The 14463-nt window shown below is 54.9% G+C and overlaps 1 protein-coding gene across 1 annotated transcript in view; it reads right to left on the bottom strand.

Moving 5' to 3' along the window:
* SCN4A (sodium voltage-gated channel alpha subunit 4) overlaps positions 1-14463 on the bottom strand; it is a 45965-nt gene that overhangs the window by 13023 nt on the left and 18479 nt on the right. Inside the window, exons 6-14 of the mRNA XM_037069743.1 lie at positions 14216-14307; positions 12270-12584; positions 11380-11443; positions 11002-11143; positions 10041-10250; positions 9292-9445; positions 7163-7401; positions 5221-5394; positions 4166-4522 (exon numbers count right to left, since the gene is read on the bottom strand). Coding sequence (XP_036925638.1) covers positions 4166-4522; positions 5221-5394; positions 7163-7401; positions 9292-9445; positions 10041-10250; positions 11002-11143; positions 11380-11443; positions 12270-12584; positions 14216-14307 — 1747 coding nt within the window. The remainder of the gene's footprint in view (positions 1-4165; positions 4523-5220; positions 5395-7162; positions 7402-9291; positions 9446-10040; positions 10251-11001; positions 11144-11379; positions 11444-12269; positions 12585-14215; positions 14308-14463) is intronic.

Genomic DNA, 14463 nt, shown 5'->3' on the forward strand with positions numbered 1-14463 from the left:
CAAAACATGATGGCTCTCCTGTGTGCAATTTTGGAAGGCAGGGCCAGGTTCTTTCTCAGGGGGCCTTGGGGCGGGGCCGGGAGCCTGTACCTGTGATCTGCTGCCCTGGCCCTTCTTCCCCACATGCCTCTCACTGTGACTTGCACCAGTATTCTCCAAGGTCTTTTTGTCACTATCTTAACTATCACATTAACATAGTATCTTTAAAATATATGTGTTGTGTATTGTATATATTCTCTCTTTGGGGGAATATGCTGGGAGGGGATTCCACCCCATCTCTGTGCCCCCAGCTACTATTCTGCCTCCACACCTCACCAAAGTGTGTTGACTTTTCCTTTCCTCCCTCGGGGGCAGGCGTCCAGCTGCCAGAAACACATCTGAGATGGGAATTAGCTGCTCTCTGGGTCAGCAGGGTTTGCACACGGCTCCTGCCTGGGACAGAAATAGACTCCTCGGGCAAGGCAGGGGCGGGGGGCTGCTGGGGAGGGGGTGGACGTCGTGTCCCCCTGGGGGCCGTGAGGGGTGGGTCATCTATTACCTAGTCACTTCCTCTTCTGCACGGGAACCCAGAGGAAGTGCCCAAGTGCCATGGACGCAGGGGACACAGGTCCCCACATTCCCTGGCAGGGCGCCCCTGTGCCCTCTGCACACACCTGCTTCCATGAGCCTGGAGGGCAGGGACAGTGCCCAAGGAGCTGACAGTGCCACCTCCTTTGGCCACTCTACTCCCTCTGAGCAAAATGGGAGAACCACAGAGCTGGGCCAGAAAAGGGTGTCGGTGTGGAGTGTGTGTGTGTGTGTGTGTGTGTGTGTGCGCGCGCGCGCATGTGGCACCCACACAGAGGCAGCGCAGGGCAGTGGGTCCAGACTCGAGCCAGATGGCGTCGGTTCACAGATCACTAATCGAACTCCCTTAGCCTCGGCTTCCTCATCCACATAGTAGAGACAAGTCCCAGAAAAGTGTTCAGAATGCCGGGTAAGTGCAAATAGAGCTCAGCGGCCATCCTCCTCGCTGGTGTGGACGTTACGGTTATCACCGCTGCTGCTTTACTGATGTTATCGGAATTCCCTTGTCCCGGGTTCTCGCCCAGGCTCAGATTCTCACTCACCGCGTGTGCTGGGCAGTGCCTCCTCAGCGGAGCACAGAGCCCACATTGCCTGCCTCACGGGGCTGTGACAGCATCCAGGACAATGCAAATAGAGGCGCTGGCAGGAGCCCTATGTTTGGGAATGCGGTGCCGATGAAGGGCAGCTACGCCACACACGCCTGTGACATTTGAACTCCCTGTCCTCTCAGGCCAAGTGCTTTGCTAAGCACTTAGACGTGTGACATGTAATCTTCAGGATCGCCCAGTGAAGTAGGTCACTACCATTAGCACCCCCATTTTCCAGATGAGAAAAACTGAGTCCCAGGTAAGTTAATAACTGGCTCAAGGTTTCCCAGTTAGTGGTGGCGACACAGGGGCTTCCAATGGTTTTGAGTTTGCACACACACAGAACCCCCGAAGGCCCTCTCAGTCACCCCCAAGTCCTTAAACTTACATTTACACACTACTACACAGGGATGCTACCCACACCCTAATCTTGCCCCAGAGTTCTGCCCCAGAGTCTTGCCCCAGGCAGCTTCCCTCTCTCTCTCCTCCCCCCAAGACCTCCCTCCCAGAGACAGCCATCCTGGGTTCTCCTGTCTAGCTGTCTAGCTGTACCTGAGAGGGGGAGGGGGTGCTTGACAGCTCATTCCAGGGTCTCTTAGTTAAGGTGAAAAACCCACCCCCAGTCGGCTCCTACCCCCAACCGGACCTCAGTGACATCTGAGTAGTGCTGACCCAGCAGCCCAAGGATTCCACAGGCCTTTGTGGAACGTGGGGACGTGTGTCTTCCCACCCCCTGTTGCCTGGGGCAGCGCCCGACACGGCAGGGGGCAGCTGGGCACAGCACTGCTGGGAGGACCGACCCCACCCCAGCAGAGAAGGGGAGGAGCTGGGGTCGGCTGGGCGAGGAGAGACGCCTGCCAGGCCTTGGCCACAGAAATGCTGTCAGCTGGGCCGCAGCCCCACAGCCTCTTTCTCTTCGGCCCCTGCACCCTCCTCTGCACGAGCCCCACGTGCCAGGCCCTGGGCCGCGGAGACAGCGGCGGGATGGATGCAGTTTGTGCCAGCCCTGGATTCTCCAGCACCCAGGGCCCGATTCCTGGGTACAGCGGAGGGTGAGAGGGTGGGAAAAGGACAAGAGGCCCAGGAGCTTCGGATACCAGCTGCCCGCTGTGCATTCTTGCACACTGTCACGATTGCTCCTCCCAGACACCCTATAAGGTACCTACCATTTCTCTTTCATGTGAAGCTAGAGAGCCCGGCCAACCAGAGAGCAGTAATTGGCTCAAGGTCATGCGAATGGCAAAGGATCTGGGACTGGAAATTAGATCTGTCTGGTTCCAGTTATCATGCTACTCTCTCCGAAACACTGGATTTCAACGGCACCACTCGGTGTGGTCCCTGAGCTGGTGGCAGCCAAGTCTTGACTCCCAGACCCCAGCCCGGAGCTGCTGAGTCAGACTGGGGTGGAGTGGGGGCCAGAAGCTAGGTTCTAAGAAACTCCCAAGTAACTCTTAAGCAGGTTAGGACTTGACAACCTCTGGATTAAACCACACCAAAAATTGCCATTTTGAGGAAAACAAAAGAAAAAATACACAAATGGGACTACTTCAAACTAAAAAGTGTTTGCACGGCAAAAGAAACCGTTAAGAAAACAAAAAGATAAGCTACTGAGTAGAAGAAGATATTTGCCAATGGTACATCATATGAGGGGTTGATATCCAAATGTATAGAGAATCATAAAACGCACCACCAAACAAAACAAAAGCAGAACAATCCAATTTTTAAAAAAAGGCAGAGGACCTATTAGATACTTCTCCAGAGACACACAGATGGCCAATAGATACATGAAAAGATGCTCAATGTCACTAGTCATCAGAGAAATACACACTGAAACCACTAATGAGATATCCCCTCACACCCGCCAGAATGGTCGTCATCAATAAACGAACAAGCAACAAGTGCTGGCGAGGATGTGGAGGAAAAGGGACCCTCGCACACCATTGGTGGGAATGCAGACTGATGCCACCACTGTGAAAGACAGGGCCCTTAAAAAGTCCTTAAAAATGGAATTGCCTTATGACCCAGCAATTCTGCTTCTGGGTGTGTATCTGAAGAAGCCCGAGACAGTCATTTGAAAGATTATATACACCCCTGCGTTCACTGCAGCGTTATTTACAATCACCAAGCTATGGAAGCAGCCAAAGTGTCTGGCAACCGATGAGCTGATGAAAGTGTGTCGGTACGTATGGGGGGTGGGGGGCAAAAGTAGGTTTGCAGTCCTGGGTGTGTGAAATGGAGTTTGTTCTTGTATCATTATTTGTAAATCATTGTCTTGTGTTCCATACGAAAACCTGTAAACCTACTTTTGTCCCACCCTGTATATACAGTATATATTAGTCAGCCATGAAAAGTAAAACCTGACAATTTGTGGTGGCATGGATGGACCCAGAGGGTACTATGCTAAGTGAACTAGATCAGTTAGAGAAAAACAAATACTGTATGATTCCACTCACATGTGGAATCTAAAGAATAAAATAAATGAACAAAATGGAAACAGACTCACAGGTACAGACAACAAACTGATAGTTGCCAGAGGGGAGGGGGACTAGGGGCTGACTGGGTGAAAGGGGTGAAGGGATTAAGCACAAATCGGTGGTTACTAAATAGTCACGGGATGTGAAGTGTGGCGTAGGGAACACAGTCAGTAATACTGACTGAGTATGAGTATGTGATAAGTATGTGTGGTGTCAGGCAGTTAACGGAAATATCGGGGGAACAATTTGTAAAGTATATGATTATCTAACTGCTATGCTGTACACCTGAGACTAATATAAAATAATATTGAATATAAACTATAATTGAAAAATAAAGCTAAATGAAAAAATTGCTGTTTTGGGGGAGGTGAAAGAGGCATGCGTCAATCCTTTCATACAGTTCAATTTCTTAAGAAAAGGGCCCTCGAATAAACAGTCCAATGTAAAGGAAAAAGAGAAATAAAGGAATAGGCCATGTCCTGGACAGTTGGATTTCCTGGGCAAGGGTGGGGGAGCCACCCAGCCGGCCTCACTCACCACTAGGTTGCCGATGACCATGACCATGAGGAAGACGGTGAGGCACATGGGCTGGCCGGCCACCTCCATGCAGTCCCACATGGTCTCGATCCACTCCCCGCAGAGGATGCGGAAGACGATGAGGAAGGAGTGGAAGAAGTCGTACATGTGCCAGCGCGGCAGGCTGCAGTCGGAGGAGATCTTGCACACGCACTCCTTGTAGCTCTTGCCGAACAGCTGCATGCCCACCACGGCGAAGATGAACACGATGATGGCCAGCACCAGCGTCAGGTTGCCCAGCGCCCCCACTGAGTTGCCGATGATCTTGATGAGCATGTTCAGTGTGGGCCAGGACTTGGCCAGCTTGAAGACCCGCAGCTGCCGGGCGGGAGGAGGGCAGGGGCCAGTGAGGCCCAGGGACCCCTGGCCCAACCCGAGGCAGCCCCACCCTTAGGAGAAAGAAGCATCTTGGACAATTTGATTTCCCATCCCCTGAGTGATCGGAGGCCTCCGTTTGCCTCTCTGCGAAATGGGAGCCCTCATATCCTACCACCTCTTACTCCTCACATGTTCAAAAGGAAAAGGAAGTCCTTACCCGTTAAAGACACAGATGACGTATTTACAAGTGAAATTAAATGTCGGGATTTGCTTTAATACACTCCCCCCCAAAAGTAGGGGGACAGGGGAAATGAGAACAGTAGCCTATTGATGGCTGTTGAAGCTGGGTGATGGGTACATAGAGGTTATTATACTTTATATTTTTGTGGACGCATGAAAAGTCCCATGATAAAGTTAAAAAAGATAAAAGTGCTCCTGTGGGGTGGTAGGAAGGACACAGTTCAGAGTTCCAACTCTACTACTGAAGGGCTTCCCAAGCCTCGCCTCTCAGGTGGACTACGGGCCCACCTCCCGTCCCACGACCACCCAAGTCCACTAAGGGGTGGAGCTCCCGGGGTGTCCCTTTGGCCCCCTAGTAACCCCGCGTGGTCAGGGAGAGGGCTCCCTCTCTCCCCATTTCCAGTGATAAAGTCCCTCCCACCCCGCCCCACCCTGCCCTGGCCCCGGGGCTCACGCACCAGCCGGAAGGAGCGGAGCACGGACAGCCCCTGCACGTTGGCCAGGCCCAGCTCCACCAGGCTGAGAGTGACGATGATGCTGTCGAAGATGTTCCAGCCCTGCTGGAAGTACTCGTAGGGGTCCATGGCGATGAGCTTCAGTACCATCTCTGCCGTGAAGATGCCCGTGAAGACCTGGGGGCGGGGTGCAGTCCCTGTCACCGAGCCTCAGGGACGGCAGGGCCTTGGGAGCCTCCTGCCCGACTCCCACCTCCGGGCAGAGCCTATGGGGGCCAGAACCCTGGGGGGGCAGGCAGTGGTACCCCCGGCCCACGTGCGTGCGGGTGAGTGGGGAGTGGGATGGCCACCCCGCAGGGCAGATGGGGGCTACCCAGAGACCTGGGCCCATTCGTTTCTGGCCACATGACTGTGGGCCAGCCCTTAATTTCTTGGGGTCTCACCTCACTTACGATAGTATTTAACACAGAGCACTTTGTGTTTCCCCATATAACCTCAGTAGTGTGCCGATTTCTATATATTTGGAAGGGATTCTCAGAGAAAAGAAAAGTGAGGCTCAGAGAGGTTAGCGGAATGTGCTTGGTCCTTCTGCCCATAGGGGAATGAGGCGGGTCTCAGACCTGCCTGATGCAGCCTTCTACACCCTACAGCCCTCCCCCTGGCCCACTGGCAGGGGTCCCAGGAGCCAGCAAACCTTGGTGGCCTTGGAAGTCTAGGGTAGGGGCCGGAGGGGGGACAATGAGAAGGTCAGAGCTGCATCCCATCGCCCACCCCACCCCAGGCCTCAGTATAGAGTTTGAGGGCTGCAGAGTCCCTGAAAGCTTCCTGGGCACGGCCCCACTCCTGCTGGGCACCAGCTGCCCCTTGTCCACAGCTTGCCCTGGCACATGCTGAGCCCCGCCCAGGAGCTGTCCCTGGCCATAGCAGGTGCCCAGGCAGCAGCAGAATGTGGTCGAGGGTGGGCAGGCGGTGGGCCGGCCCCATCACGTACACCCCAGCAGCTGCACCATGTCCAGGGCACGCCCAGGCCCCTCCAGCCTGGCCTGGCCATGGCTGCCTGGGGCATCTCTGTGGACCCAGCCCTCCTGCCTCACAGGCTGGGGGTCCAGGGTCTGGTTCCTTTACTACCCACCCAGTCCTCATCCTACCCCAGGCCTCAAATCTTACCCTCCCTAGGCCCCCCTGACCCTCAGGGTCTGGGGAGCACCTTGCCCGTTTGCTATACTGGAAAAATTTGAAGGGAATTGGGAAGGGTGGGGCTGGCGAGGTGGCTTTTTCCCTTTGTCAGGCTCCACCGGGGCTGGCAATGAGGTGATAATGCTCCTAATGGGCAGGGATAAGCAGGAGGATCAGTGAGTGTCAACAATAGTGGGGCAGGCAGGGCTGGAGAGGGGAGCAGGCCTGGCCACACCCTCCCGCCCTCTGGGAGAACCAGTAGCAGGCTGGGGGCTGAGGGTTGGATGACAATGCCCTGGGGCCTCCAGGGTGAGCTGAGATTTTTGGGGCCTGGGTGCCCTTGGCTATATGGCCCCTTCCAAGTCCCTTATTCCTCTAGGCCCACGACAACCTTTAAAAATGGAGAGACTTGTCATCCAGGCCCTGCCTCACCTCCATGCCCCAACTCCTCCATCTTTGCATCCAGGGCATGGCCTGGACTCCAGATTGCCTGGAGTCCGATCTTAAGGATTCCAGCACCTCTACTCCAGTCTCTCTGTCCTCACCTATCCTGAAACCCAAGTACCCCATCCCATGGATCACCCCAGGTACCTCCCTTGTATATCAACTCATGCCCCCGCCCATGTGCTGGGAAAATAACCCCAGCCGGTCCGCATATGCTCCCAGTACAGCCCCATATTTCCACACCACCCAGAGGGCCTCACTGGGCCCTGTGTCCTCTCCCCTGTCCTGCCAGCGAATGATGGCCTCTCCCTTGTCCCTTCCCTACCAGGTTGCCCGTACTGAGCACGTGGTCAAAGTACTCTGTCATGGGGTAATGTTCCATGGCCATGAAGACGGTGTTGAGCACGATACAGATGGTGATGCCCAGGTCCACAAAGGGGTCCATGACGATCAGGTGGATGATGTTCTTGAACTTCACCCATGGGGTACAGCAGTTCCATATGAGCAATTTGTGGGCACACTTGTACCACCACGGTGGGCACTTCTGGTGGGCCTCTTCTAGCTCTGGGGATAGGGTGGAAGCAGACATGTGATGAGGATGCCCCTCTTAGGACCTACCTCCATCCACCTAGGTCTTGGGACCCCTCCCAAGCCCCGCCCCTTAGATTGCTGCATCTCAACCTCTACTCCTCTGTGCCACCTACTCCAAGCCCCGCCTCTCAGTGCATCACCCTCAGACCCGCCCCTCTAGAGCTTACCTCCCAAAGATTCGCCCCTTAGCCACATCTACCCCACAGCCCTTCTGGCAATGAGCTATTTCAAGCTTCCCCCTCTTGACACAAAGCCTCACCCCCCCAGTAACCCCCACCCTTGTCAGTGTCCCTGGGGTTGGTGGGAGGTCACAACTGGAGGCTGGGTCCCAGTTACACCTGCTGTTGGCCAATGCTACTGGAGAGCAGGCTGGGATCCCCCTGTGGGCTCTTTCTCAATTTGGCAGCAATGTGGGCCCCTCCACACTGTCTCCAACAACTCCATCGTTTCCCACCAGAGCAACTCTCTGGAAATATCACCCCATTCTTGTCACCCCAACTCTAAAGCCCTGGGGTGCTGTAAGGCCCATGGACGAAGCCACAGCTCCTCCAGGCCTGCAGGAGTCCTCGGTCTGGGCAGGATCTCAGTTAAAGATCTCAGGATCTTTAACTCCCACCAGAAATGTATCAGGTATGTGCTGTTAGTGCTTCCCATCTGATAGAGGAGGGAAGGGGACCACTCTCAAAGGCTGCACATCATAGTCTGGCCGTGACCCTGCACCCCACCCCCAGCCTGGGTGCTACTGCAGGTGTTACTGCCCAAACTTCTCACGACCATCCCAGTAAGGGCAGGGTTGAGTGATCTCAGCCAGCTCTGCCCAGCATTCCCTGGGGCATTCTCTGGTGGGGCATACTGGGTGCCTGTCATACAAAGTCAGGTGAGATGGTGCCCTCTAGAGGTCTGCCAAGTCCTCTAGGACCTCCGAGTCCTCCAGCCAAGTGGGGAGGGGACCACATCTCTTCTATGACAGATTTTCTTCCCTCCTTCTCTCCCTCCCTCTCTCTTTCCTTCCCTCTCTCCCCCTCATCTATCCATATACTCGTATGTTTCTTCCCATTCATTAATCTTCCAGCCCATCCATCCATCCATCATCTATTCAAAGATCTGTATATATGTCTACCCTGTCTTCACTTCCTCATGCTTATTCTCCTCCTGAGACTTGGGGAGCAGCATGGGAATTTGAGGGAGTCTGCGACTCTTCCTGCACAGTCTGACCTTTGGCCTTTAACTTTTACCCAGAAGACATTTGAGGTACAAGATCTCCAGTTTCCGGAACATCGGGCCTTCCTGGTTAGTATTATTATCCCATCCTCCATTGCCTTGGCAGCCCCCAAAGCCCTCCCGGAAGCCCCTAGTTCCCCTAGCAGCCTGGCCTTGCAGCCAGAACTGGGGCAGGTTAAGCCAGGACTATATTTATCATGGCCATTTCTTCGATGCCAATATTAAGTTACCGTCCTCCTGAAGCTGGGCCCAGCCAGCCCCACCTGCACCTCCCCAGGAGTCAGTGGCCTGGTGGGCAGGGCACACAGAGCAGGGTGGGTAAGGGGTGCGGGGCACTCACCTTCCATAGCATCCGAGATGCCACTTTCTGCACTGCAACTCTGCCTTGGGGGCCCCTTCTCCCCCAGTGAAGTGTCNCCCTCCCGGAAGCCCCTAGTTCCCCTAGCAGCCTGGCCTTGCAGCCAGAACTGGGGCAGGTTAAGCCAGGACTATATTTATCGTGGCCATTTCTTCGATGCCAATATTAAGTTACCGTCCTCCTGAAGCTGGGCCCAGCCAGCCCCACCCGCACCTCCCCAGGAGTCAGTGGCCTGGTGGGCAGGGCACACAGAGCAGGGTGGGTAAGGGGTGCCGGGCACTCACCTTCCATAGCATCCGAGATGCCACTTTCTGCACTGCAACTCTGCCTTGGGGGCCCCTTCTCCCCCAGTGAAGTGTCCAGGCTGCCATTACAGTCTTTGCCGTGGGCTGGGTCACCGTCTGGCTCCCCATCTTCCAGAGCCTGGGCAGCCTTGGCCTGTGGACCAGCAGAGTGATGGACATGCAGACCATTCGTGAGCCAGGAAGTTGGACTAATGGATTTTCAGAGCTTCCTCATGAATCCTTCAGGATGGGGCCCCCTTCTCTTGGCCTACACTCAGCCTAGTGCAGGCGGGGGTGGAGGGAAACCTCAGTGGTGGTCCAACGGGACTGAGGACCCTCATCCTGGAAGACCCTCTACTCTCTGAAGCCTTGACTGAACCTGCACTTCACGAGATGATGGGAGAGTGGGTACCACTTCCTGAGGCTTCACCAGGCCCTGCCTCTCTCTTGACATGGACCCATATTATGCCCAGAAAGAGTCCCAAAATCATAGATATTTGAGCTGGAAGCCTATTTCTGTTTTAACTACCGCAGATTCCTTGTTACACATAGCAGGGGGAAACTGAGGCACCGAGCTGTAAAATGCTCTTTCTATTGCTTGGATGTCTCCCATCCAACCAAAGCCCCTAGCCTGGGGCCTCTGCTCCCCCTGCCTCGTCCTCTCCCTCACCCTCAGCCTGCCCAGGAGGACCCAGGCTGAAGGGCGGGGAGATCCCTGGGCCCTCAGCCTCCTCCCTCTGAGTCCAGACCTTCTCCAGGTCCTCCTGATGTTTTTTGATTTTCTCCAGCATCTGCTGAAACTCCTCTTCTTTCTCCTGATCCTCAGCCAGGGTGGCCTCGTTCTGCTCAGCATAAGCCATGGCCACCACCGCCAGGATCAGATTGATGAGGTAAAAGGAGCCCAGGAAGATGATGACCACGAAGAAGATCATGTAGGTCTTGCCAGCTGCTCGAAGCGTCTGGGAGGGGGGCAGGACAGGAAGTCTCACACGGCGGCTCGCCTGCTCTCACCCACCGCCCCTCTCCGCACACCCACCCACGGCCCAGAGAGGTAAATGGAAAGGGTTCCTTGCAGAACCTGGTGGTCTGCGGCAGGGCATGGTCATCCTTGGCAGGCTAAACCACATTCTGGGGAGCTTCCAAATGTATGCCTGGGACCCGGACTTTCTTGGTCTCCTGGCTCATAGCGCCCTGAGGGCCCCAGCCAGACATCTTGGGATCAGAGAGCCAGGGTGAAAGACGGTGAACATGGGCTTTGGGGTCAGCTTGAATCCTAGCTTTGCAGTGGTGCCTGGCATCTAGTAACAGCTCAACAGGTAGTAGTGCTGTATTCATTGATATTATCAGTGTTAGAATCATCACCAGTGACCAGAAGGCTCTGTTGCTCCAGACTCAACCTGCCTGTTCTGCAAAGAGGGAAGCTGAATAACTGTGTCTGGGTGGAGTGTAAGCTGCCCCACTGGTTGCTGTGAGGACTGGGGGTCTGTGCCAGGCTCATGTCTCAGCAAAGGTGGAGAAGGCAGAAGAGGCTGTGGCTTGGATCTGCGCAGGGACTCAGTGTTGGAGGGCTCTAAGATCCTGTATGTAGGGCCACCAAGGGGATGCCACAGATGAGACAACCCTGCTGCGAGACTCGCCAGGTGAGGGAGAGGCTGCAGGAATGGATGGAGGTGGTACTTGGGCTGAAGAAGAGGGTGGGGGCAGCTTTACCAGCTGGAAGAGGTTCTCCCAATAGTCCTGTGTCATGAGGCGGAAGAGAGCCAGGAAGGCCCAGCTGAAGGTGTCATAGCTGGTGTAGCCGTAGTTGGGGTTCCGCCCAGCCTTCATGCACTCGTAACCCTCGGGGCAATGCCTGGGGATAGAATGGGGGCTGCTTTTAGGGAGGGATGAGAGCCCCAACAGGGGAGGGGGGAATATAGGAGCCCCAAGGGAATAAATCCTTCAGGCCTGTTTGTCCCCCAGACAGGAAAGTGTTCCATCCAGGCCCATAGGTTTTCCTCACACTCCCATCCACCCAGGTCCTTGGCCCTGATCAGCTCCCATTTTCCAACACCCCAGGGCACCTCTTCCCATGGCCCAGCACCTCACCCAGCGTCACTGCTGTTCCCGCATAGCAGGGCATCGAGAGCACCCTCCAGGAAGTAGTAGTTCCCTTTGGGAGTCAGAGGCCACAAAGGACACATGTCACCACATGGACACACTGTGGGCACATGTACCCACTGCACACCTGTGGACACATCTGTGTGGACCACACTAAACAGATGCCCCCTGGGTGCCCCTCCCCTCCTTTGTGGGCAGCCCCAAGTCCTCAGGTCTCTGGCCGGACACACTGCAGGGGGCTCAGCTCCCAGGGGTGTCAGCTCAGTGCCTAGACTGGTTGCATGGTCATTGTACAGCAAGGTCAATAAGGAACTTATTGACCGGAGAGACGGGAAGAATGTACGTGCCTGTGTGCATGGGGTTAGCGACTCCCTGCCCAGCGTCTCCGACTGAGGGCTGAGGCTGGGGGCCCGGGGGAGGCTACACTTTCGGGTACCAGGGTATAGAAGGGTTATTGGCCAGATGGCATTGAGTAGATCAGTAGCGGTTGTGTGAGAGCATGTGCCCCTGTGTGTGTGTGTGCCTGCAAAGTGTATGTGAACGGGATGTGGGCGTGTGGGTGCCTGGTGGTGGCCCTCCCAGGGAGCACATAGGTTAAGGAATAGGGAATCTGGATGATTGCTTTTTACAGTGGGACCTTCAGGATTTTCAAAGTAATTTGGCATTTGTTGTCACACTAACCCTTTGAGAAAGGCGTTGTCACCTCGGTTTTACTGGTGAGGATTCTGAGGGTTAGGGAGATCCAGTTACTTGTCAGAAGTTTATCCAAGTGGTAAGTGACGGATTTAAGCTCAGGTCCACCCCATGCTATTTGTCTTGCAGGGGGCTGACCTCGGGGCCGGGACTGGCCCCACTGGCCTTCCAGCCTCCATTCTTACCTTCATCACTGATGTAAGCATCCCAGTCAAAGGTATAGTTGCTGGCCCCGCTCTCCTGGCTGTTCCAGGAGCCATTGCCGTACCACGAGTCATTGCCGTACCACGTGTCATTACCATACCACGTGTCATTGTTGTACCACGTGGTGTTGGTGTCGTTGAAGGGTGGGGGCCAGCGCACACACTTCTGTCGCAGGTTTCCCATGAAGAGCTGCAGCCCCACCAGGGCGAAGACACTCAGGCAGAAGACAGTGAGGATCATCACATCCGACAGCTTCTTCACCGACTGGATCAGGGCCCCCACAATCGTCTTCAGCCCTGACCGGGAGGGTGGGTAAGAGTATGGGTGGGGGAGCAGGCAGGGCAGGGTGGTAACTCACTCCCTGCTCTCTCCCAGACTTGACCTACTCCCTCTCATCAAGACTTGACTTACCAAGGGCACCCCTTCCCTGAAGCCTTCCCAAACTAGCCCCACCCTACTCTGATCACTTCCTTAATCAGGAGCCTCCGAGTGGCCTGATTCTCAGCCCCTAGGAGAAGGGACGATGAAGACTTCCTGAGGTCAGCGTTCCCAGAGCGTGTTCTACGGAACACCAGTCTCCCAAGCAGTGCCCTGAGGAGATTCAACATTTGGGCAAGGCGGAGCGGTATATTTTGCTCCTGGATAGTCATTGTGCAAATCCTCTGATCAAAGGCTCTGACAAGCCCTGCAGAACCAAACAACAACTTTAGTAGCGTGTTTCCTGAACTTATTTGGCCACAGAACCTCTCTCTTTATAATGCCTATTAACCTGCAAGGAGCAGTGGGTTTCATTCTGGGAAGCTCCAGGCTGACATTGCACTATCATTGCATTCTGCCCCTTTGGGTGGACAAAGGCATAAACAATTCTCTGGAGTTCCAGGGACCAGTTCCCATCATTTGTGGAAGAGCCACAGCTTCTTCCTTTGGGCCTAAGTAGTGTCTCTCAGTTCATTATTTGTTTATTTCTTCTTATCCTGGCATAGACAAGAGATGCTCCGCAGCTTTCTTATAAAGCCCTCTTTCCCCAAGCTCTGAGGATGCTGGGAGCATGGCATTGAAGAAGGGTGTTGCAGCCTTGGCTCAGTGGCCAATGGGTGGCCTTCGGTCAGCACTTCACCTATTGGGGTGTCCTGGGGTCTCCCTCCCAAACTGCAGTAGTAAGGTTTTGGTCTAAGGGAGAACTAAGGCACTTTCTAGCACCCAGACTGAACAATTTCCCCTCCTCCCAGAGCGTGTTCTCCATCTCTTTTCAGATCGTCTTTCTCTCTCTCGTTCAATGAACCTTCTCCAGTTTCTCAGTATGCTTTTTTGAGGGTCTGGATGATCCAGATTCTATTTATTTCCTGCTTCCTGAGGCATTACTGTGGAACCGCCCAGGCCCGTGGCTCAGGGGGTGAGCAGAGAGCTCCCTGGGGAGCCCTCGGGCTGGGACTTTCCCTCACTGGCCGCTTCGTCTCAGCTGGAGGGCGCTGCTCTGTGCATCTGCTTGTTTTATTTAACATGCACACTGTGTTCCAGGTAGTGCTCTCAGTCCCTTATCGACATTAAAGCATTTAATCCTCACAACAACCCAGTTCCCAACACTATTGTTATTCATATTTTACAGATACTGAGGCACAGACAGTTTAAGCCACTTGCCCAAGGTCAAAGTTAGGAAGCGGTGGACGTTAGAATTGAACACGGGCCATCTGGCTCCAGAGTCTGTGCTCTAACCACCTTGCTATGCTGCCTCTCAAATGCCCAGCTTCCAGCCCAGGGCTCCTTCTCCTCTCTGGCCACGGGAGTGCCTGCGTCCATATTTTGGTGTGTCTTACACATACATCCTGGGAGTCCTTTTGACTTCCTGAACTTGAGTATTGGGTTCGGGGCCTGGGCATGCGGGGAGGCCTGTGGACCAGGGCGTAGGGTCCCTGCACATCCCCAGTACCTGGGATGACTGTGATGGTTTTCAGGGCCCGCAGCACCCGGAAGGTTCTCAGGGCTGAGATGTTGCCCAAGTCCACAAACTCCGTCACGTACCTGGTTGGGGGGGCAGTTTGGGGTGAGGGCTGTGTCAGAGCTAGGGGTTGGTGAGAGGGCAGAAATGAGGAATCCTTGTAGCTGGGGCTCCCACAGGGGACTGGGAAGCAGGTCAACAGCCCGAGTTTCCTATCAAAGCCTGAGAGTTGGAAAAGA

The sequence above is a fragment of the Sturnira hondurensis genome, unplaced genomic scaffold, assembly GCF_014824575.4.
Source record: "Sturnira hondurensis isolate 20B ecotype Veracruz unplaced genomic scaffold, ASM1482457v3 Scaffold0018728, whole genome shotgun sequence".
Classification (NCBI taxonomy): domain Eukaryota; kingdom Metazoa; phylum Chordata; class Mammalia; order Chiroptera; family Phyllostomidae; genus Sturnira; species Sturnira hondurensis.